Source organism: Stegodyphus dumicola, chromosome 3 (assembly GCF_044657685.1).
Source record: "Stegodyphus dumicola isolate Sdum_Otavi_A_Nest chromosome 3, ASM4465768v1".
NCBI classification, from domain to species: Eukaryota; Metazoa; Arthropoda; class Arachnida; order Araneae; family Eresidae; genus Stegodyphus; species Stegodyphus dumicola.
Genome location: NC_140770.1, coordinates 167,371,859 through 167,397,111, shown reverse-complemented (window position 1 = coordinate 167,397,111; position 25,253 = coordinate 167,371,859). Strand labels below are relative to the sequence as shown.

Below are 25,253 nucleotides of genomic sequence, written 5' to 3'. Positions count from 1 at the left end.
CAGTTCCCTACTTATTTTGTTAATCATTTCTCCAGAACAAAAATTGGGCTGAAGTGTTTGAATATGCTATGACACTGATGTTTTTTTTATTTTATAGTCACTGTGTCACAAACAGAACATAGTTATCAGACACTATAATTTTAACATATTTAATAGTGATTTCATTAACCATCAACATACAAATATGAATCTACACTGCCAGTAATTATTGGCTAATTAAGTGCATAAATGATTTTGTATGCTAGGGACTATAGGCTAGCAACAAGTTAATGTGACTTTCTTCGCCTGGCAGTTATTTGTCAATATCACATAAACATTGACATAATTCAGCTAATTATAAGCTGTTATGACTTATACATAATTTCAGAAGTTAGTGATTTCAGCTGGCATCTTAATAATGTGTGTATCAGTGTCACATAAACATGAGATCACTCAAACAGTGATTACCAACTGCCTTCACATATATAGGATTTAGAAAGTTGGTGAATATCAGCTTTATGTTAACATGAGTTCAAACATTGATTCATAGATTTATGCTAACAGGATTTCAATCTGCAAGCATTCATCAGTTGGTATATTATAAGTATGCCTGTTCTATAGTACTATGTATATGATGCTGAAATATAAAGATAAGCTCTTGATCTTTATGTTAATTATTTAGGGTAAAAATTCCCACCTAATGAAAGATAATGGTCATGCCTGTCACACTGCACTAGTGACCAATTATCTTCAGCAAGAAGGAATCCAGCATATGGAGTTCCCCACATTCTCCAGATTTAAATACAACAGAACATGTATGAAATATACTAGGTTGCAAACCTGCAAGACTGCAGTTCTCACTTAACATTTGCCAAGACCTTCAAGGGCCTTGTTCACCATGAATAAAGTTACCGAAAGAATTCATAAAAAATCTACGAGGCGTATTCGGAAACTAAGTACCGTTTTGAAAAAAAAAAAAAAAAAAAGTAAAACAATTTTTTTCGAATCCAATTTTATTTTTACATGAAAATACATGTCTTAAACTATTTTTCAACATAGTTTCCGCCAATGATCAAACACTTGTCATAGCGGATGACCAGTGTTTGTATACCATCGTCAAAGAAATCTCCCGCCAGTTTCGATAACCATGACTCCACAGCATTTTTCGTGTCATCGTCAGATCCAAAGGAATCGGAGAATGAGTGTGTCTCTACTCCATTGATTGTTGTTTCGATTCTGGTGTGAAATGACACACCCAAGTTTCATCACCTATCACAATTTGGTTTAAAACGTTTTCTCCCTCATCACTGTACCGCGTGAGAAATGTCAGGGCACTACCAAGTCGCTTTGTTTTGTGAACATCAGTGAGCATTTTTGGAACCCATCGGGAACATAGTTTGCGATAATTCAAGCGGTCAGACACAATTTCGAACAAAACAGTACGTGAAATTTCTGGAAATGCCTCTGAAAGAGTTGTCATTGTGAAGCATCTGTTCTCATGAATTGCTTCATCAACTTTCCTTACCAAATCATCGGTGACAACAGAAGGTCGACCACTCCGAGCCTCGGCGTAGACATTTGTTCGACCTGCATTAAACATTCTTACCCACTTTCTCACCATTCCATCACTTATCACATATTCACCGTAAACTTGTGTCACTTGACGATACATTTCGGCCAGTTTAACATTCCTCGCGTTCAAAAATTTAATCACGGCACGAATCTCACAGTCAGCGGAAGAACTAATTGTCTTAAACATTTTGAATGTGCACAGCAAACTGAAAACACAACATAAAGCAACCAAACTGGCGACAATTGAAAGTTAGTGAACAAGAAAGACTAGTGCGCATGCGCGAGACGCCTACCACAGCGCTGCGACGGCGCCAGAATGAAACGGTACTTAGTTTCCGAATACGCTACATAATACACAGCTTGCATGTAATGCTTTCATTTCGGTCAAAAATGAGCACACTTATTATTATTGTTCATCTCTAAAACACTATAATACCAACTTCTTCCTATCTCACTTTATATCACATTTCCTAAATTCTTATTTAGTGGAAAGAGTTAATTCTTTAAATTAAAAAATATGTGAAGGTATTGCAAACTAAAGCTCTTGCACAAGGTAAATATTCTCAGTTGTAAAATTATTCAAGTTACAAGAGTTTTTATACTGGGAGATTCTCACATTGCACGGCACCACCATTTCAAAAGAACTCCAAACTGAGTTAAATTCACCTTATAATGCAAAATTCAAGTTATTAAACTATTTATAACATGCTCCTGATGTAAAATATATTAATATTTATCAGGATATTCTAAATTTTGTATTTTTAAGCCAATTTCACTCTACCTTTTTTAGATTTTTATACTGAAAATCCTGAATAGGGAAGGAAAGCTTTAATTTACCAAAGTACTTTTACACATAGTAAATATAAAATAAATAACTGTAAATAATTAAGATACATACTATTGTGCGGTTAAACTTAGTAATGTACAGTTTATTGATGTAATACAAAATTAAATACAAAGATTAAATGAGCTAACATTGGTTGAAATTTTACAAAAAGTTATATAAATGTCTATGAGAGATTTAAACAATTCAGATTAAGTAAAGTTTAATAAGACATATTACGCTGAAAATCATTCAGGATGGAGGAATGGAATTTGCCCAATTCAAGTTTCATTAATTCATTAAATTTAATTTATTGACTGCAAAATCTTTTCTCAGTAAAAGATTAAAAAAAAAAAAGACATATACTTGGAGACCAGATGATGCAATGAAAAATAGAAAGAAACAGAACCCTATTATGACAATGCCACTTTGGCAAAAACAAAGTCTGAACAAGAAACTTTAGAAATTAGTATCAAAAGCACAGTATGACATAAATTTTTAAAATGATGAACAGAAAAGGGCTTTGCACTTCCTTGTTAAACCATTTCACTTAGTTGTCAAAATAAGCAAACTACATCACCCAGTCTGTAACATGCAAAATGTTTATAACTACTTTAACAAAGAAATAAATATATATTATTAAGTCCCATATAACTACTTTAACAAAGAAATACCAATAGCTTCGTCCTGGTGTAGAAGATTTGTAGAAATTACTCAAATATTTCTTTTATAACAGTTAGGTTATAAGCCTCCGTGCTGTGGAGCAAAATCAGCACAGTTTTTGATATTTTGTAGCAAGTTGGGACTGCAAAAACTGTTACGCATAATTTGGGGCAACTGTAAACACAACATTACATTTATATAAACAACCTATTTAATTCTAAAAAGTTCATAATACAATCCTATGCTTCCCAATTTTTGTAAATTATGTGTAATTACTAAATGCAACACCAAATATAACTATAATAAAAAATACTATAAGAAATGTATTTATACCGAGTACTTTCAATCTGCTTTTGAACAACTTGTGACTGGAATACTTGTCTAATATGTTCTGTTTCTTCTTGATAAACTTTCAGTTCACTTACTACTTTTCCTCTCTTTTCCAAAAGTTCTAAATAAAATATATTTTTCAAAATGTCACAAAAATAAAGAAACTGACTTATTTACCATATAGTTACAGAAGACATTCAATAAGGATATTTTTGTGCCCTAATAAAAAGATATTCTTATATAACACTAGAAAAAGAATATTAAGTTATAATATACATTAAAGGAAAAGATTTTTCAAACAGAAGGAGGCCCCAAAATTATGCTATAAATACATACATTAGTATTAAACACAAAGCATTAATAAAGTTTTCGATAATTTTTTAAAACGCATTCCAGCAAACCTGTCAAATGTAATTGACATTACACGACTACAATTTACTTTTCCTAAAGTATCATATGCTTATGAACATAATTTTCTGTGCAGTTAATAGTTTGCTTTTGATAAAATGAAAATTCAGTTTTGGATTCAAGAGCTGCACATAAAATAGCAATAAACTCTTGATAAATGGGAGAAAAATAGCAACAAGGACATTCAAAATGTTATCCTAAATATATAGAGATCGAGCATAAACATGACCAAATAGTTTTCGGGTAGCCTATATTTTGGGGTACCCCTTTGATTATTGCCAAGTTGTTGTTTCATTTATGGTAACCTGAATATTTTACGGTGTATGCTTTGGAAAATTGGTTATAATGCATGATCACGGTGATTTGAATTTCCCACGGCTTGTTTTGTACGCTGGATGTCGCTCAGGAAGTACATTGCTTATTTTGTGCTTTACATGATAAAATGGCTGCCTGTGATAAGATTAATCTGAAGTTTCTGTATGATTTGGAACGAATGGGAAAAAAGCATTAATTGACTGGTGTGTAAATGAAGGCTTACTCAGTAATCATTATAAGTATCCAGTTATTATGAAGGAAATGTGTATGGTCGAACGTAAAGATCATTCATATGGCTTTTAAAAGGTTTATCACACACTACGGAGTCGTCCAAAAGTCTGGCACTATGGATGACGATTTTTTTTTTTTTTTTGTGAATTTATGTGGCTATGGTGGTATACAGATTCTAGTTCTGATAATTTTCGACACTTTTTGGATGCTGTTAAGGAATTTTGTTTGCCGCACACTGAAGACACAGAAATTTCTAGGTAAGTCGATATTTCCTTGTTTGATTTAAAATGCAGTTTATTCACATTATATATATATATATATATATATTTTAAAAAATGTTTTGGACACCATTTTACTGGGGACAGGAATGGCGAGAAAAATTGCCAGTTTTTGCTAAGGGATACCCTGAAATATGTTTTCTCTAGTTTTCATCAGAACATATAATTTTGTTATGGATATCAATTTGCTGATGATGGCCCCAAGATTTGTCACCCACTCAGTCTCAAAACTGAGTCACTGAAAAATTTCAACAAATATTGTAAAAAATTGCCACCAGTCTTCGAACGATAGTTGATATAGCTTAAACCCTACCATGAGCACAAATATGCATGCACCGTTTGGATGATTTATTGATGAAATAAGGTCAACAGGCATGAATCATATAGTAGGGAAATTTTCCGTCCTTATTTTTTCCCTGATTATTTTCAGTGTGTTCAAACAGCACAGATTAAGAAGGCAGAAAATTACTTTTGGTTAATCTTCGGATTATGGTATTTTGGCGAAAATTTGGCAACCAACCCTGCTACAGCAACCTGCTAGTTTTGTTTTGAACGCCATTTTGTTTTCACGAAGTAAAGGCATTTTTTTTTTTACTCAAAATTTTTTCCAACAATCTGCCATATTCCAAAGATTAATGCTGATCACCATTTCTAATTAACTGTTTGATTACATTATTTTAAATTTGTGCATTTACATATTTATTATTATACCGGTAAAAAATGCAAGCGTTTTCAGCTTGATTTTGCTATATATGCATAATTTTAAGAAAAATGAAATAAATAACTATTGTTATATAATTTTTATTAAAATGAACTCTAACATAATAATTATTATAATAATACTACAATTAATATTAATTACATAATTTTCGAATGAAGTATATGCACATTAATATACACTGAAAAAAGAAATGGTATGATAATAAATGATTATTAGTTAATTATTATATATTTTTTTTTTGATTTGGGGCTAAAATCCATATGCATTATTACACATAGCTAAAGTGTGTGTGGGAACTAAATCTAATTTAGAAAAAAAAGAACGAAAATAATTCTTGAATAAAAGATCAAGGTATTGTCAATAAATTATCATCAAGAAAGCCCCTTCAACTGGGATACATAGCTGTTTTTAGGGATCTAATTTTTAAAAGTAAGTAATGAAACATGCACAGTACACATAGAATTGTTACGTTACAAAAAAAATTTCAACATTGCACATCAATGTGAATCTTCGCATTTATCTTTGAAAATCTGAAATAAAGGCGAGAAAGAAAACTGACGATAGGGGCACTTTCTTTCCTTCACTAGTTAATTCCCCCTTTCCATAAAAGAGCAAATTCTCATATGATCTCTTCACCCTGCAGCACATAATTAGCACTCTTTGTGGGAAAATCCTAAATGCTTTGGCAGAATGCCAGCAAAGGTTGCATTTGACATGGTCAAACTATACACTTAACAACAGTAAAGATGCTGCTTGCAAAACTGTTGCAGAAGATCATGGAGTAAAAGGGGGAAAAAAGGGGTGGAGGGAATCTGTTCTCATTTTGTTTCATTTCCACTGGCTACAGAACAGAAAAAAGAAATTCTGCACGTCAGGACTTGATCCAAATGATACATGATAGCTTCAGTAATAGCTCATGCAATGATGTTTAAACTTTTTTTTATATTAGTAATTGAATAACAAGAGTATGGCAACCTTTTATGCTAGCATTACGCTTAGCGATGATTATAGGTTTTTAAATGCTGATGAAAAGAAACTCATAGGCCAAAAGATTACATTTAGTGCTATTTCAATTAAAAATAACTACAGTCAAAAGTCGTTAATTCGGACACCCATAATTCAGACCTCAAAGCTAAGCTACAAACTTTCTGCGCATGTGTCGCGTTTACGCACGCGCGTAAGACCTTTGCGGCTGCGAATATGCGTGTGCGCATGAGCATAATACGTTTACGCATGCACGTTTAACGTATAATGGACGGTATAAGCTAAGCTAAAATTATCTAATTCAGTTAATGCTGCAGATTGCTTTGTTCCTTAATCTTTAAATTGGACCCGGCTTATTATTTTTTGCAGACTGTTAGAGCAATTTTATAAAAGTAAGCTTGAACTTTCGATTACGTCAAATAGAATTTCCGATATATATTTACTAATATGTAAAGGATCTACAAAGCGAAAGTATGTTTCAAAGTCCATTAAACAAAAAGTGGAATTGCTGCAAAAACGGATAAAAGAATATACTTTGTTTCTCTAACCATTCCGAAATCTGTTTATCAATTTCATGCTGCTCTGTGGCCGGGGGGGGGGGGTTGCCGCGGCGCGAAATGAATTGGAAGTTGATCTGTCAGCACTATCCTTATCTTCAGGGCAGATGTTTTTAAAGCCATAAGTATATGTGGGAGCATGTACACAGCATTCATTTATTCAGAACTCAGATTAGTTTTAAGCATGTGCAAGAAATTAACATAGGTATAGTAAATAACTAAACTAATACAATTCAGGCTTAATTCAGTACGCAACAGGAGCAAAACAAAATTTAGCGAAACAACTTGGCTTTTGTCACCAAGCTTGCGATACACAGCCAATAATGTATAACAGACGCTATTATTTTTTGGGGACTACTCTTATATGCGCCCTCAGGTCACCGAATTTCTCGTCAAACTCCACGCTGCACTATTACTATCTAAATTTTTTGTCTACATTTCAAACTTTAAGCCTAAAATGTCTCCAAAAACACGTTTTTCGCACATGCAAAAACCACGTTTTGAACACACAATTTAAGCTAAAAATCCGAAACAAAAACAAAAAATTTAGATAGCAAAAATGTAAAGTTTTCAACCAAAAACATTTGACAAAAATCTATGTACACAGCGATATGTTTTAATTGAATTGCACAATCTAGGCAACGAATGAATCTACGAACTACGCATATCTCGCTTTAATAAATTAACATAGCAACAATAAATTTCAAAGAATACCATGTACATAGCATTCATTTCAACTTTAAAAAACATCTACGAATTGCACAATCTAGGCATTACGCACTAATCAACAAAATAAACTAAATAAATTTCAAACAATTAAAAAAATAACAATAATGACAGAAATTCATACTAAAAAACAATGAACATAACATTCTACAAAATAAGAACACAAATAAAATAAAATGCACTTACTATGAATAAATGCTTTTTCGGTTAATCTTTGGATTATGGTAACTTGGCGGTTTATTGGCGAAAATTTGGCGACCAACCCAAGCTACTAGCTACTTTATTTTATTTTATTTTTTTTTTTATTATTCAACATTTTTTTTCCAACAATCTGCTAGCCGAATTACGCTTATGCTAGAACTTTTATGGAACAAAAAAACTTAATCATGACGAAGATTAGAAAATTGCGAAATTGGGAGAAAGTGCAGAATCGCAAACTGCTTGCCGCGTTTTTAAGAATTGCACATACACAGTATCATCCATGTACACGTCGACCTATTTTCACTTAAAAAAAACATCCCAGAATTGCACAAAAATGGCATTGCGCACACTCTTGACTTTATCCATGTACACTGCTAAAGCCCTAGCTAGTAACCTTTATTGCCTTACCAAAATGTTGCTAAACTATCTGTTACCATATTCCAAAGATTAGCTGCTTTTTCGAACAGCAGAAATACCAATTTCATACTGCCCTTAACATGCCGCCACGTAATCACTATCCTATTTAAATGACAGCCAGACACACTATCCAGAAAATTCATACAATGGTTCACAAATAAATGTTCAAAACCTTCTTTTCCTAAATCCTTGTAAGATTTCCATCCATTCGAAAAAATAGTTGTACCAGGCTCAATGCACACTTTAATACACTGCATCAGCGTTTCCCTACTTCTATCATGCACAGCCACTAAAAATAATCTCCCAGACCTTCTTTCCACACCTCCAAATACCCATGCCCCTTAACAGGATGGCCACGATGATATTTTCTTTTGCCGAACTTCAATTCAACAACTTCCACCATTTTATATTTCCCCCCCCTATCTTCTCAGACACAGAGCAGACTCGTTACAACATCGTACCTTTTAATACTAAATTTCCTTTGCACACAATCTAAAATACGCGACTGAAATCTTCCTACTACGTCTCTCATTGTAACATACGCCATTTCAAAACACGCACGACACGAACCAACGAGCAATTAAACTACTTGATGCTAAAGCAAAGTTTAAAGTTTAAAGAAATTAAACATTTAGCAGTAGTAGCAATAAAAGCTCCCTGAGATATGTTGTGCAGACATTGAAGACAATAAAAGATTTTGAACTTAACCAATTTATTAACAATATAATAAAGAATAAAAACACAGAAAATAAATGTCAACAATATTAGAGTCTTAGGAAAAATATAATATAACCATCATTCATCAAATATTTTTACCTGCTCTCCAAAACACTGGCATTCTATACAAACAAAAATGTCCTAAACAGTAATTATGCGGCCTAAAAATAAAGCTGGCTACCCATTCAATAAGTCCATAATCAATGGTCAAGAAAAACACCTGAAAATTTAAATGAAGTTCTTGAAAGCACTTAAAACAGGCCTAACCCCGTTTGCACAAGGAGTCGCCGCTCACGTATTTTAATTCCGCCTTCATTGAAGAACATGGATGCCACCCACAGCAGTCACTCACATGGTAGCCTCTGGAACCAAAGAACTTTAATCTGGAACAATCATCCCGCAAACCGGAACCAAACTAAGGCACTTTAATCACCGGACTGCATGCATCCTTCTGAAGGGGCTGGAAACCGCTCACTCAAGTGCCGGGAAAGCAGGAACTAGAAGGGTTGAGCTTGGATCTTGGATCATATCTTTACTGCTGGCTTTAGCTACTAGGAGCTCTTACCAGTATATTATCATTTTACCATAGGCCATAAAGTTAAAAATTTAAGAGGTGTATTTAAAACACACCGCGCCCGAAGGCGAAATCAATAAATGAGAGAACTCATAAAATAAGTTTTGCTAAATTGCATGGCATAGCATGGGTGATTATATACGTAAATGGTGGCGAGAAGCGAAATGAAAGTCTGAGCTTCTGCGTGAGTCAAGAAGTGCAGAAACACTCGAACAAAAACTAAACAGCGTCCGGCATTTAGATTGGTCGAGGAGTCAGAGTTCGAAAAATGAAGTTTTTGTAGTTTTTGGCAATAAATAAAGTTTGAAAATAGTAAAAGCAACATTTATTTGTGAATTTAAGTGTCCTATGTCTTTTGAAACACTCGAAAATCTTCTAAACTTGCGATATAATCATTAAATGAATAGGAAACTGTAAAAGGCGAAAATGAGGTCATGTAGCTCACTAGGGCTAATGAGTGAGACTAATCACTTGGTGTTACCGAACTTTGATTTTAAAACACATGATACGAAATAGTAAAAATAAAAAGTAAAAGTAAAAGTCTTGGTTAAATAAGTAGTAAAACGAAGAATTCATCGATGAAAAATAAAGTCCTAATTTTGCAAAGTTCATCTTTCTTGAATAGTAACTGCAAAGGAATAGTAAATTTTTTTTTTTTTTTCATATTATATACACTACCACCATTTAGAATTGTGGTGGATCGTTCGAGTTCTTTTCACTACGTTCTCAATAGTAGGGTCATAGTCTGTAAGCGATTTAATAGCTTCATAAGGAGAATTTCTCATATCTTCAAAGAAGTTGTGTGCAGAAATTAGGATTTGGTCGTGAATTGGATTGATATCCAGGTCTTTGTGAATTTGAGAATTTCGCACGAACCAGGGTGCGTTCACTATGCTACGTAAGATTTTGTTTTGAAGTACATTTAATTTTTGTCTGTCTATTTTTCGGGCAGTAGCCCAGGCTGGAACTGCATAGAGGATTATTGGTCGAATAAGTGAGATGTAGATATTTTTCTTGGTACGGAGGTTTAACTTAGAGTTTCTTCCAATTAATGAGTAGAGAGCAATGAAAGCAGCGTTAGCCTTATTTGTAACATATTGAATATGATCTTTGAAATTTAGGGTTTTGTCAATATAGACACCTAAGTATTTATAGGAGTTGGCAACAGGAATATCTTGGTTATTGAGTCGGATATTTATATTCACTGGGATATTTTTTCTGTATCTGTGAAAGAGAACTACGCAGCATTTATCAGTATTTAGTTTGGTTTTCCAGTCTTGACAAAATTTGTTAATAATGTTGACTTGGAGCTGAAGTTTCTCTAAAGCATTATTTGGACTTCGTGAACTGGTGAGGATGACTGTGTCGTCGGCATATTTGAGTATATTAGAATGAAAAGGTAGAGGCATATCATTTATGAATATTGTAAAAAGCTTCGGTCCTAAAACACTGCCTTGAGCTATTCCACTGTAAATCACTTTTTTTGAAGAGATTGCTTCACCACAGCACACTTGAAAAGTACGATGTTTAAAATAAGAATGCATAAGCTTAATAAAGCTGTTTGGTAAAAGGAAGTTAGATAGCTTATGAAGTAAGCCAGCATGCCACACTCGATCGAAAGCTTTTTCGAAATCGAGGAAGCATGCCGCTACTCCGTTCTTTTTTGTAAATTCTTGGGCAATAAATTCAACTAAATTTAATATTTGATGTGTGGTATTGTGGCCTTTGCGGAATCCAAATTGATGCTTGTCTATTAGATTAAGGCGTTCTAGATGATTGGTGAGCCGAGCACAAAGTACTCGTTCGAAAACTTTTCCAAGCGCTGGCAGAAGACTGATGGGTCTGTAATTTTTTGCTAGCTTTGGATCTTTTCCTGGTTTCGGGATCGTAACAATGATCGAATGTTTCCACTGCGACGAAAGTAGCTGAGTCTAATACAAGCATTAAAAATATTTGTAATTAAGACTATGCATCTTCTAGGTAAAGCTTGCAATGCATCATTAGAAATCATGTCATATCCTTTAGCTTTGCACTTCTTTAATTTTTTAATAATTTGTTGAACTTCGTTTGGAGATGCAGGCGTAAAAAAATTAATGCTGGGACTGTTGAGGATGCTATTGACAGAGTAATTAATATCTTTTTCGTGATCAGAATTTTTATTTTCATGTTGTTTAAAAATGTTTTCTAATTCTTTTGCATGAATTTCAGCAATGGAGTCTTCGGAGTGGTGAATTTTGCCCATGTGATACAGGGGGTGAATTTGATTGGGCGAAAGATTTCTGAGTGATTTAGCTACTTTCCAAACAGAGTTTGGGTAAAGATCCATGTTTTCTAGGAAATTATCCCACGAATTTGATCGATGGGTGGCGATGTCTTCTTTTATTTTTCTGTTTAAATAATTAATATGACGTTTTTCAGTAGGATTGCGAGTAATATGCCATCTTTTTCTAAGTCTTCTTTCTTGTATAAGGGATTTAATTTCATCTGGGATGCCATAGGGATTTTTATTCTTGACTGTATAGGTAGCATTATTGATAGCGTTTTGAATTTTGGAATTTAATCTGGTGATTTTCAGCTCAATATCGCAGTCGTAACGAAGTGTGGCTCTGCTGTTAACAGAATTTAGCTGTTTGGTAACCATATACCAATTAACTTTTGTATGAGCTTTAGGGAGAGGGGGATAAAATTCATAGAAGTTGAAGACTATAGGGAGATGGTCAGATGAAAGTTCTGGGAGAACATCAAGATTAGGAATATTAGGAAGGTTTTTCATCAAAACTATATCTAAAATATCCCCTAGTCCGTTGTGCGTATAGTGCGTTGGGTGATTGGGAGCAATGAGATTGATGTTACTATTGTGGATGAAGTTGCTTAAATTTTCTCCATTTCTATTTGTGACTCTACAGTTCCAAGAGGAATGTTTAGCATTTAAATCACCTGCTATTAAGGTGGGGTAGTTATTTTCAGTAAGTAGTTTCAGATTATTGAGATCAAGAGAGCTGGTGGGGGGGATTGTAGACGGAGATAAAAAGAAAAGGTTCTCTAAAACCACTATAGATAAGTACTGCAGCATTTTCTATAGTACAAGCAGGATTTAAATCATATTTGGCCGTTTTGATATGGTTTTTAATGAGAATTGCGCTTCCTCCCCCTCTATTATGTCTTCTGTCTTTTCTGTAGATGCGGTAGCGTTGTATTTTAAATTTGTCGCAAGAGCGGAGATGGGTTTCATTTACTAGCATAACATCAATGTTATGTCTAGTAAGAAAATTTGAAATTTCCACTTGTTGGTATCTGATGCCGTTTGCATTATAGTAACAAATCTTTAAGAAGCTATTTGTAGCTGAGATAAAATTTATTTGACTATGAGTTTGATTAAAATTCATAGTTTAGATTTGAGAAATATTCGAAGGCCGCCATACCGACCTCTAGTTTTTCTAATATTGTTTTTGCCGTTTTAAATTTCTGGAAGAATTCTTTAACTTGAGTGAATTGGATTTTTATCCAGTCAAAAAAGCCAAGTGGATTTGAGTTTGTGTCTTCTGTTTTACTAGTGTTTTCATTTTCCTTGGAAGTATTCCATGCATTTTTTGGTTTGTTCTCAGGGAGTGAAGGAAAATCCTTTTTGTTAAATTTAAATTGTTCTTTTTTCTTTTCTTCTTTGAAAGCTTTAGATTCTTCGATTTGCTTCTGAACATTATAAGGATGTTTACTGCAACCTTTGAAGGAAGAAACGTGATTTTGCCCACAGAGGGCACAGACAGGGAGTTTGTTGTCATTTTTTGTTTGTTTACAAGTGAATGTTTCATGAGGCTCTGCACATTTTAAACAGCGAGGTTTATAGTGACATTTGTCCCATGTGTGCCCATACCTTTGGCACTTATGGCACTGCACGGGTCCAGGGTGAGCTTTAAAAGGCTCGATGAAGACATCCAGACCTCTGAGTTTCTTTAGATCATATATTCTTTTACCTTCTTTATTTCTAGTACATTCTGCTATAAAAACAGGAAGATGAACTTTCTTTCCTTCAATAGTGTGAATTACTTGTCGAATTTTTTGAATTGGGATACCTTCTTGGGCAATTTCGTTTTTGATTAGTTCCATATTAGCTGTTTTTGGAAGTTTTTTAATTATTGCCTTGATAGGCTTTTCACTGTTGAGTTTAAAAGTATGAAAAAGAATAAGTAGTTTAGTTAGGTATTCAGTAACTGTGCGGTAGTGGTCTGAGTCATAAACTCTTATGGTCAGTGTACCTCCACTTAGGTTTCCACGATATTTTTTGATATTTAATTGCTCTTCAAAACCTTCTTTCATCTTATCCCAATCCCCCGTGAAGTCTGCTAAGACTATAGGGGGAATGTGTCCTGCTTTTTTGTTGGGTGTAATAAATTCACCTTCCTCTGCTTCCATATTGTCTTCAGGGTTTAGTTCCTCGAATTTATTTTTTTGAGCTGGTTCTTCAATTTCGGAATTTGATAGAGTTCTTTTATGAGTTTTTCTAGGGGTTATGTATCCTTCTTTATCTATTGTAGTTTTCTTTTTGATTCTAGATTTTTGACTAGCAGTAATATCAGATTGATTTGTTTCCTCTGTTGGATTATTTAGGGTTTCTTTTTGTTTCATTTCATTAATGTATAATTCTAAGATTTGTATATCCTTTTCCATATCATTGACGTGGGCTAAGTGAACTTCAGTCGCATTATTTGGATTAAATGAATTTTGATAAGCATGAAACTCAGAAAGCATAAGTTGCTTAAGTTTTTCTAAGTTATCGCAGGTAACTTCCAGATTTCTGTGATTACACACAGATTTGATACGGTTTTCGATCGCCTCCTTGTCCATGATATGCATGAATCCTAACTTTTAACCTAATGGCGAAAAGAATAAAGAAAACATACTTATCGTGAACATCAAGAAGAGACGACAGCAACTCAGGATCAGCTTCAGTAGTGAGAGCAATGTCGTTTTCCCTTACTTCACAAAATCGCAGGAATAAAGCAACGCCGTAAACAGAAAGAACAATTTCTTTAATCAACAGCAACACCTCAAAGGGTTGAGCCAGAGCGACGCAAGATACTTATAGCAGAAGTAGGAATGACGTCATCTCACGGCAACCAATCAGCTATCGGCACAAATCGGCTTTTCAGATGACGTAACATCATGTTTCGTTTTTTGCATCTCAATTAGGTTGAAACAGTCCGTTCTCAATGCAAACAGTGGCAGCAAGAAAAAGAAGTAGAAGTAACTACTATATTACATTAAAATAAGGACTAAACTAAATAAACATTTCAAGGAGGAGAGATGATGCAATAAAAGGTTTAAAAATAAGCTATATTTTCCAACACTACTTCAGCAAAAGATTTTCAACGTCAACAGGGTTGCCATACATCACGCCAAAAACCAGCGCAGAACACATATTGCCACATTTGGTGATATTAGGCTGCATATAAGAGTAGAGCCATTTTTTGCTGTTATTATTACAGCAATTTTATAAAAACTAAGCTTGAGCTTTCGATTAATGTCGAAAAGAGTTTCCAATTATGGAGCTGCCAAAAGATCTACAAAGCAAAACCATGTTTCGATGTCCATTAAACAAAAAGTGAAATTGCTGCAAAAAATGGATAAAGGCATATCCGTCTCAAAATTATGCAAGGAGTATGGCATTGGAAAGTTAACTGTGAGAAAAAAGAAAATGAAACTTTTTGTGGAAGCAACTTAAACAACTTACGTTGAAAGAAATGTTTAATAAAGTAAACAAATAAACATTAAGCTTTTTTTGTAAGTTTTGATGCCCTTTAGATAATAATTGTTCTTTATTTCATATTTTTAATTGTATAATTTCTGCATGATATCATACCAGATCAGGGTTCGTAGCCACATTTTAGTTAAAAAAATAAGCACTTTTCAAGCACATTTTAAGGAAAAAATAAGCACCTGTCTAATTACATTATACACAACTGCATAACCTTAAAAATTAGACTTGTAATTTAAAATATGAGCAATGCAATATTTATTAAGAGAATGAGCATTACCTCAACCATGGAAAACAATTAACTTTTTTTTTTTTTTTTTTTTAAATTTTAAATGACAGTTCAATTTACAGAATTAGTTTACAATGAGGGGGAAAAAAAAAAAAAAAAAAAAAAAAAAAAACACTACGCAGAACTAAACTATATTACAAGATTTAATAATGAAATTTCAGTTCAAAATATAGAAAATAAATAATAATAAGCCATATTAATTGTATTCGATTGGCACCTAATAATAAATGCAATTTATTTTTCCACTCATATTAATATTTGAATAATTTAACTTAAATCAAAATTCTGAACATTTTCTAAATTTTCATTGCATAACAGTTTTCCCTTAACATATATTCCAAGCAAAGTAATTTAAGTAAAAAAGAGGCACATTTCTGAAATCAGAAGATGGGAAATTGCTTCCTGCAGTCATTTTTTCACAGTAAAAGCTCAACTAACCTGCATACTCGGAAATTGCTGAATATTCCGGATAGTAACTGGAAAAATAGGAGTGGGGGAGATTCCCCCCATAACACAAGACATCCTCAGGATATCCTATTTAAGTCGCAATGTCCCGGGAAGCAGTTAGGATATCCTAAGGATGTTGATTCTCAGATATCCTGAGGACTTCTTAAGTCAACATCCTGAGGATATCCTATTCAAGTCTCAATGTTCCGGGATATATGAAGATCTCCTCAGGATGTTGATTTTCAGATATCTTGAGGAGTTCGTAAATCAACATCTTAAGGATGTCCTGTTCAAGTCGTAATGTCCCTGGATATATGAAGATCTCCTGAGGATGTTGTTTCTCAGATATCTTCGGTACTTGCTTTTTATGGAAGCTCATATCTGAAAATATTAAAGTAACCTTGTACCACACGCAAGTCATGTTATAAGAATCGAAATCTTACTCTATGGATTACCTATTCTGCATATGAAAATTTAATTGTTATGCTTACACTGGTTTTCGTATATTTTGGCTGTAAGTATTAAGTAATAGTATTTTCAAATTTTTGTTTTTGTTTCACAGTGCCTATTGATCAGAGTACTTTCTTACAAATTATAGGCACGTGTTTTCATCCGTTTTGAGTTTCATATTGAAAGTGAGTTTACGATTAAATTCTAATTGCTACATAATATATTTTGTAAACATTATTTTAGATACTTTTCTAATATCTTTGAACACAAATATTATTTACGTTACAGGTTAACTCAGAAAATCTTTTACAAAGACATTTATCCTATGAACAGATGGGCATGATGTGCATCCATGCCTTATATGGCATTCGAACTTGAGCCCTTCTGTACGGGAATCAGTCACTATAATCACTTACCCGTCTCTGAAGTACTAATCAGAAATATCAAGTTAGAAAAGTATTCTATTAAATTCATCGATAGTTCTTAGCATAGAAATAACTATACTTTGAAACTGCAAAAGAAAAAAATACTTTTTGATCTGTTACACTATTATATTAGTAATGAATGATGTTTAGTGCTGTGCAGTAATAAGTAACAGTATTTTTTTTTTTAACAAACGAAATTTTAGTTTACAGACGCAGTTAAAAACTAGTCTGTACGAGGTTTAACCTCCTTTAATTTGAATTTATAAACAGAAGAATAATTTTATTGGGCTAAAAAATTCATTGCAGTTTCTTCGTTCATTTTCTGGTAAGTTCTTTAATAATGAGAATTAGTCTTTCAAAGCGACTGAGGTAAGAAGTAACTTATTTTTTACCTCTCTGTAATAGGAAAATAAAGTTTGAGAATGGGAAGAACTAACATTAAGTTCTTACTCTCCTCAAACCTCACTTTGCTACCTCTTTAACCATACAAATATTCGGTCTTTGCTAAACAAAGCGCGAAAAAAATATATCCAGCGCTCTGCAGTCTTATACGTTATGCCGACAATGCTACATGACTCCTCATAATTTAACAATAATTGCTGCTTTATTAATTTATTTGTAACATCCAGAAAATGCAGTAAACACGTTTCTTCAAGGTACATAACACAAAGTTAAATGTTGTTATGAAAACTCAAAATTATATAACGGATTAAATAGATATTCAAACTTTAAATTAAAATGATTTAATTTTTAAATTAAATGCGTTCTTTAAACTCAGCACTTTTATTACTTTATTTTATACTATAAATTGAAGTTGAAAATCTTAAAGTTTCATTTCCATCATTATCATTGTTCGTAAAACTGCTTCTCAAATTTTCTTTGCTTTTGAGAAACCAAGCTTCGCCAGAATATAACACCTCTGAGCACTTTTTCTGTAGCCGATGCCCCAAGAAGATTTCTCTTTTGTTAACGTGGCAGATTTATGTGTCAAACCTTCCCTTCTTTTGTATCCCCCTACAAGGGAAACATCCCTTCACAACAAAGTACGCAGAACACCCCCAACAGTTTTAATTGCTCCGTAATAGTGATATCCTTGAAGAACCCCACAAAGTGGAAAGTACACGTACTTACTTTCAGATTTCCAGAATTCAGCTATTCTGCTAAACGTTAATAGCCGTTGTTCCAAATTCTCTTTCAGTTACGAACTGACTTGCTGACGCTTGCAAGCCTTACATTGACAGAGTGTGAAAAGTAAGTTTCTAAATGTTTCCTTTATTCTACAAAAATGATCAGAACTAAAAAAAATTATCTCAGATATCTAAAAGACGGATTTACAGCAGAATAAATCAACGTATATTATCGGATTCGTCAGAAGATGAAGTAGTATTTAATTATGAAAAAGGACTGTGTTGAATTTTCGCTCTAGCAAATATTCTTTAAGTTCCATTTCAAACTGTGATTCGAAATATGAACTTTTTATGTCTCAAGAAGAGCTGACTGATGACGATTACCAAAAAGATTATCCCATTTTAAGGAATATTCCAAATATAGGACTAATAAATATTCCGTTAGACTTTATGTCCCTTGTGTGCTTAGGAGTAGTACAAAAAATGATTACTATTAGGATAGGCGGAGGCACCTTACAAGCACGATTACCACATAAAAATGTTGAACTATTTTTTTTTAAATGACCAGTTTTTAAAGCCTTATGTACCAATTAAATTTGCAAGAAAACCAAGGAACCAACTCTAAAAGAATTGAAACACTGGAAAGCTACAGAATACCGTCAATTTTTACTGTACACTAGCCCACTTATTTATTATTATTTTTTTAAATTTAACAAAAAGCTACATGATCATTTTTTACTACTTCATATTTCGATTAGACTCTTATGCAAAATACAGAATCAGACGGCAATTGATGAATACGCACAGTCTCTATTAAAACTCTTCGTAGTAAATTTTGGGCTTTATTATGAAAAACAGTATATTGCTCATAATGTTCACGGCCTGCTGCATATTTGCGAAGATGTAAAAATGTTTGGGCCGTTAGATAATTACAGTGCATTTAAATTTGAAAGCTATATATCTTCTATAAAAAAAAAATAAAAAAAAAATATTAGAAAATCTTCCGCTCCATTACAGCAAATAGCAAGACGAACTCATGAACTGTTTAATCATACTGTAGCCATGAATAATGATTCAATCAACGTAACTGACTTAAGTTCAGAATTTCAAAATTTACACACATCTGGTCCCCTACTTAAAGGTTATTAAATGCTTAATTTTATTATTGAATTTTGAATACAAATTAACTGAACTTGTAGAATAATTTAATTATGAATATATTGAAGAATTCAGTTTTGGGCTATTGAATGGTTAAAAATGATCGAAAGATTTTTAATATTTTAAAGCAAAATTTTCTCTTATAATATTTTGTATTAATAATTCATTTCAAGTCTCTTGCTCAGTTTTAGATATATTTACAAATTATTAAATAAATTGAAATTCAAATTAGAAAATAAATTGTATAAATATTCTTAAAATTTCTTATTTTTCCATAGTAACCATAGATGGAGGACCTGAGACTGTCTGTGGAAAATAAGCAAGTTTCAGGTTATCACAGCACCTTCACACACTTTCACTGGAATATAAAGATTTCTGGGGATATACTGGGATGTAACATTAAGCAGTTGAGAGTATGTATTTAAGAGGTTAAAGGGATATTGTAACTAGTATTTCAAATCCTGATAACATCCCATACGCTGTCGGTGGGACCTAGATAGGATGTCCTAAGGATATACTGGGATGTGACATTAAGCACTCGGGAGGATGAGTTTAGGAGGAAACTGGGTTATTACGGGATGTCCTGAGGATGTAGTAAGTAGGACTTTAAATCCTAATAACATCCCATACGCTGTCGATGGGATATAGATAGGATGTTTTTAGGATATAATGGGCTGTGTTTAGGAGGTTAGTGGGATATCCCGGGATGTCCTGAGGATGTAGTAAGTAGGAGTTCATATCCTAATAACATCCCGCATGCTGTCAATGGGACTTAGTTAGGATGTCCTGAGGATATCCCGGGATGTGACATTAAGCACTCAGGAGGAGGTGTTTAGGAGGTTCACGGATATTCCGGGATGTCCTGAGGATGTGTGCATATTTCGCGAGCAACATCCTCGGGATATTCCAAGGATGTTTTTGTGCTATGTGGGTTGTAGCCGTTCTTTAGATTTCTCGACTAAATAAATGATTTTGACATTTCGATATGTGCATCATATAAACATAGACCGACGGAACTGAGAAATATTCTGCTTAGAAAGCACAGTAAAACTCTTTTAAGTGTTTATAAACAAATCTGAGACTGAACATCAAAATTAATTATCTCTGCAAAATACCGCAAACGTTATTGTGCAATATGTGCGGCGTAACTCTTCCACATGTGATATTACGCAATCGGAATCAACAGCTGCCGGTATTCGAAGAATGAAGAACTAAATAAAGGAAAAGAAAGAGACTTACTAATCTGGGGTGTTTCTGATTCTAATTTTCAACAGACTGCGTTAAATTTCCGGAATAGAATCAATCTTTGCTTGGGTTGGGTATACCACAAAAACTTTCAGTCCTATTCAATCCAGATTGGACAGTGACAATAAAAAAGTCCGCTGCTTCAATATTAGAGATTTTGCGAAAGGAGAGAACCTCCCAACCTCCGTACTGTATAATGTATTGGCAGGGGGAAAAAAAAATTATTTTGACTATTCGATTACTTTCCTTTTATTTAAGCCATTCCGAATATTATTCCTTAGAAAGCTAATCTGTGTAAAAACACACCTATTTTTGGAAGTTTATCTATACTTCAGCAGTTACTGCAACTATATTATAAATATTCATGCATATGCTCATAATATAAGCATAACGATCATAATAAACACGAATATGAACTGACCACGCGGAACAAGAATGCAAATTATTAAAATCTTGATAGAAATTCAAACGTGTGTAGTATTTGGGTGGGAGGTAAAAGAATACCGAATGTACCAGAATTTTCTACCGTTTTCGCAATTCTTTCACCAGCAGAACGACGTGCACCTGTCTGTATTCTCTCGCGCGCACCATATGTTACGTTAATGCAGAGAAAGGGGTGGAAAGCAATTTCCGGGAGTATGATTCACCATCTGATGTTGCATATAAGGAAGAAAAGTTGTTTATTTAGTTTTGGGCTTTGGTATGGGGAAAAATGCGTGTTCATTAGGAAAAAAAAAAAGGATTAAAAGAAAGCACTAAAAGCAAAAAAATAAGCACTAAAAACAAAAAAATAAGGGCTTTAAAGAAAAAGTAAGCACCTATAAGAGCCTTTATATTCTATTTTCAAATGTAAGGACTTATAAGCAATTGTAAGGACCGCTACGAAACCTGCAGATTTAAATTCATGATCTAATATCCGGAAAAATCCCAAATCTGGAATCGCCGAAGTCCCGACGAGTCCAGATTTCGGACTCTGTATTGTATTTCTTTTTTACCCCCCTCCAAAGATAAACGTTTTACATCTGAAAAGGCCTTAGATATGTTTCTTTCCTTTTTCACAGGCTGTCAAGGCATATTTAGAAAGTTGCCTACTTATCACACTCAAAGATGTTCAATATCATCTCCCTACTCAAGAGAAAAACATTTTGTGTTTTCTAGAGTCTTATTTGAAAATGAACAAAGACAATCTCCAAAAGACAAGTTTTCACATGGGCAGTAAGTAATCTACTGCAATACCAGACGAAAAAGGGTCGTAACAGCATTCCTATTTTCGGTACTCTTAAGGGAACTCTCCTTTATAGGATCCAGATACAACCCCTTTGTAGAAAGAGCATGACCACGTAAGCCATTAATAACCTCTTATCATTTTGGCTGCATTTTGGAGAGATGTGAAACATGAAACAATAAGTCTCTCTTGGAAGTGACCATCAAGGCTGCATTAAATCCCCAACAAGTGTGTATCGTTGCGGATGCCAGATGACAATTTTCAAATCGATAAGTCTGTCTCAGCGTAACATTGAAGTGGTTAGGTATGAGCTATTCCACTGAATCTACATTAATTTTATTACAATATGCAACACTGAAAAACATACAGATAAATCTGATTTATTAAATAACTTACCCTCTGGAATTTTTTCATTTGGATATAAAAGCTTAAATATGTCAATAGCATAATCGATCATTCTCGTGTTTTTCACAATTTCAAGTTTCCCAAGTAAAAGCTCTCTTTCATCATACACCTAAAAAAAAAAAAAAAAAAAAAAAAAAGAGAGAGAGAGAGACAGATTTAGATGCTGGTGATTATAAAAACATTAATTCAAGTCTAAAAATTGCAAGATTCTATTATTCCATATAATTCTTGTGACATGGGTCACCTGAAAATCAAAGTGAATTTTCTTCTCATTACTTTCTTACTACTGATGAGAAGTAACCTTGATTAAAGTGGATGTATAAATATGGCTTCTTGAGCTCGTATTAAATAACTCTAGCATGTGTTGTGGATTTTTTTTTTTTTTTTTTTGCTAAGAACAGAGAACACAGAAATTGTCATATTATTATTAAGAAATTTTTTGTCATATGCTCTTTTTATTTAAAAACAAAATCTGATATGACACGACGACTTTCTTGTACGATCTTAAATTAAACACATTGTTGAACTTCATTTAAACTTATTTCCTTGAATTATTCTAACTTAATTGGCCCATCCCTCAAGGCAATTTAAAAATGACATAAAAAATTCCAAATTTTGAAATTAAATACCCTTTTAAAGTCATACTTCTTGTAATTTAATTTTTTTTTGTAACACCTACAAAACATTTGCGAACGTAAATATACAGAGCTTGATTTCATTATTTATCAAAAATTAATTTAAAAAAATTGACATTGCTGAAACATCAATCTATATTTTGATGTGTTACATGAATAGTTTCATCATTTAAAACAATTCCGTAACTAGAAGTACATGACCACGACTGATGACTGCGAAAATAAAACAGGATAGTGGGGTGGATATACATAAGTCATCAAAATTAAACAATGACAGAAATAAAATGTAACTCATACTTAATGAAAAATTATTAATAGAAATTTGTACAAAAGCATTAGTTAACATAATTTACAATGTTTGCCAGTTGATTATTTATGAAATATTGAAAGTAAAATCGAAATTTGAAAATGATGGAAAAATGAAGTTGCCTTTTAAAGAAAATTTTTTCCTTAATATGTTGTATGGTCAACTTGGATAAATACACATATCTCACATTTTGATTTCATAGACTTAAGACTTTCATAGACAAAGTGCTGATCAAATCTTATGGAATTACATGCTGAGTGCATTCCTGGAAGGTCCAGGGAAGCTGGCATGCTGAAATTTGCTGTTGAAGAAGCTGGAATGCTAAGGCATCTCACTTATGCTCAATTGGTTTTACGTAAGGTGGCCAAACCATTTGATGGTATCTTCTCATTGCAAGCATTCTCACAGCACATAAGTGCGATGAGACCGAGCATTGCCGTCCATCAGCAAAAACTCTGTGCCAACAGCACCCATAAAGAGTCTAACCTGGGGTTGCAATATCCATATATCTCCGAGCAGTGACAATCACTGTTGAGACTACATCTGGACTCACCAGTAAACAATATTCGGGCCTAGTCATCTTTGCTCGATTGAACATGATGACGGTACCAGTTTAAACGGCTCCCTGCAGAGGCTAGAGTGGAATACAAATCATTGTTTTCTTGTATACAGTCAAACCTCGTTAAGCCTTTGTGCAGAAATAGAACAGCTAATTCGAGTTTCTCTGGCAAAAGAAGGTTTAAAACCAAATCTAATGTAGTTGCTTCATGGCTTCTTGAGCCGACAGACCCAGAAAACTGTCTTCTGATGATACTGTTGCTCTTCATTGCCCTCGACCAGGATGTCCATCAACTAATCCAGTACTTTACAAATGGCTTCAAACTCTTGATATGACACTTTGAGCGATATTCACATTTTGTATGACCTCCATTTGTGTTTGACCTCATTCGATTCTACTGATCATTTGTCACTTTTCAACTTCACTTAAATGATGCCTTTGAATTATAACTACTGAACACTCTCAGAAACCCCATTCTCTTTTAACAATAATTAAAACACCATAAAATGAAAAATTATTTGAAGATTAACTAAATTTGGGGATTTTTATTAGATTCTGAAATTTAAGTAAATAATTTTTAAAAGAAATACATTTAATCCTTATTTTATGATGGTTCAGGCTTAATCCAAAATAAAGAGAAAGTATGTTAAAATAATTAAAAGAAAAATTTCGTGGGTAGACACTGCAGTCATACATGAAACTTGCAGACATCATTCTACACATAACATTAAAGTAACTGGTAAAGCAGTACGTGTGGTTATCAGATATCTAAATCCTCTTTTTATAGAGTTTGAAAAGTATACTATATATATATATAGTATATAATGTTTATGTTTAATTAATCCATCATCATACTATTTGATTTATACCAACACTTTCCTAAGTACCCCACTAAGAGCAATAGAGAATTCTTGAAAGTTAGAGGGGGAGCTTTAACAGTCAAGCTGACCTTCATAATATTTTCTTAGCCAGCTTTTGTGAACTACTTTCGACTGCCTTTGGCTAACCGAGTTTTATTGTGCAAGTAAAATACCTTGAGCCAAAGCGTCATATGGTTTTGCTTTGCAAGAGTTAAATTATTTAAACTTTAATTTACATTTTAAGTAACAACCAAAATGAGCTAAGTGGTAAATATCGGTTGGTAACTAACGGTATTGAACTTTAATAAAAATTGCACATAAAATTTAACAGAAACATATTAATAACTGTGATGGTTTTAAACCTTTTGCAATTTTACAGTTTCGAGCATTCAGCAGAATTTCGGGCTGCACAGTACTGAAACACATCATAAAATCCGGCAAACTGATCACATAATATTTTTCAAAGGATAAATATTAAGAGAAATCAAACCTGCTTAACAGATAAGAATTCAAGCAAGGGGAAAACTAAATGCCTATCTAAATAAACACTTATTTTTGATGTCAAGTCCCACTGAGCCATATTTCACTTTTCACCTCGTTACTCAAAAACAACACGACGTCCAATATAGGGGTAATCAAACGTTGCCAGATGCCAATACGCAACTTAATTTTTTTTCAAAACAAGATATAAAAAAGTATTATTAAAATTAATTTTCTATTTTATAATGAATGACATTTGAAACATATTATTATTTATTTCACAAGTTGTAAATTCCCCTGAATATAACTAATACAATTTTAAGCATTGTCCCTTCCATATTTTTCCTCATGCGTAACGTGTCCAGGAACAAGGCCAATTAGCAGGAGCCTCTA

At 33.3% G+C, this 25,253-nt stretch overlaps 1 protein-coding gene across 4 annotated transcripts in view; it reads right to left on the bottom strand.

Annotated features, from left to right (window-relative positions):
- eIF3e (eukaryotic translation initiation factor 3 subunit e) overlaps positions 1 to 25,028 on the bottom strand; it is an 84,351-nt gene extending 59,323 nt beyond the window's left edge. For 3 of the 4 annotated variants that reach the window (XM_085813589.1, XM_035352268.2, XM_035352260.2), the window contains exons 1-3: positions 24,871 to 25,028; positions 22,011 to 22,128; positions 3,371 to 3,488 (exon numbers count right to left, since the gene is read on the bottom strand). In XM_085813589.1, the coding sequence (XP_085669715.1) occupies positions 3,371 to 3,488; positions 22,011 to 22,128; positions 24,871 to 24,960 (326 nt within the window). In that variant the 5' untranslated portion in view covers positions 24,961 to 25,028. Of the gene's footprint in view, positions 1 to 3,370; positions 3,489 to 22,010; positions 22,129 to 24,742; positions 24,785 to 24,870 lie in introns of those variants that run through there. The other variant, XM_085813590.1, reaches the window with a different exon arrangement.
- Between the last annotated feature and the right edge of the window lie 225 nt (positions 25,029 to 25,253).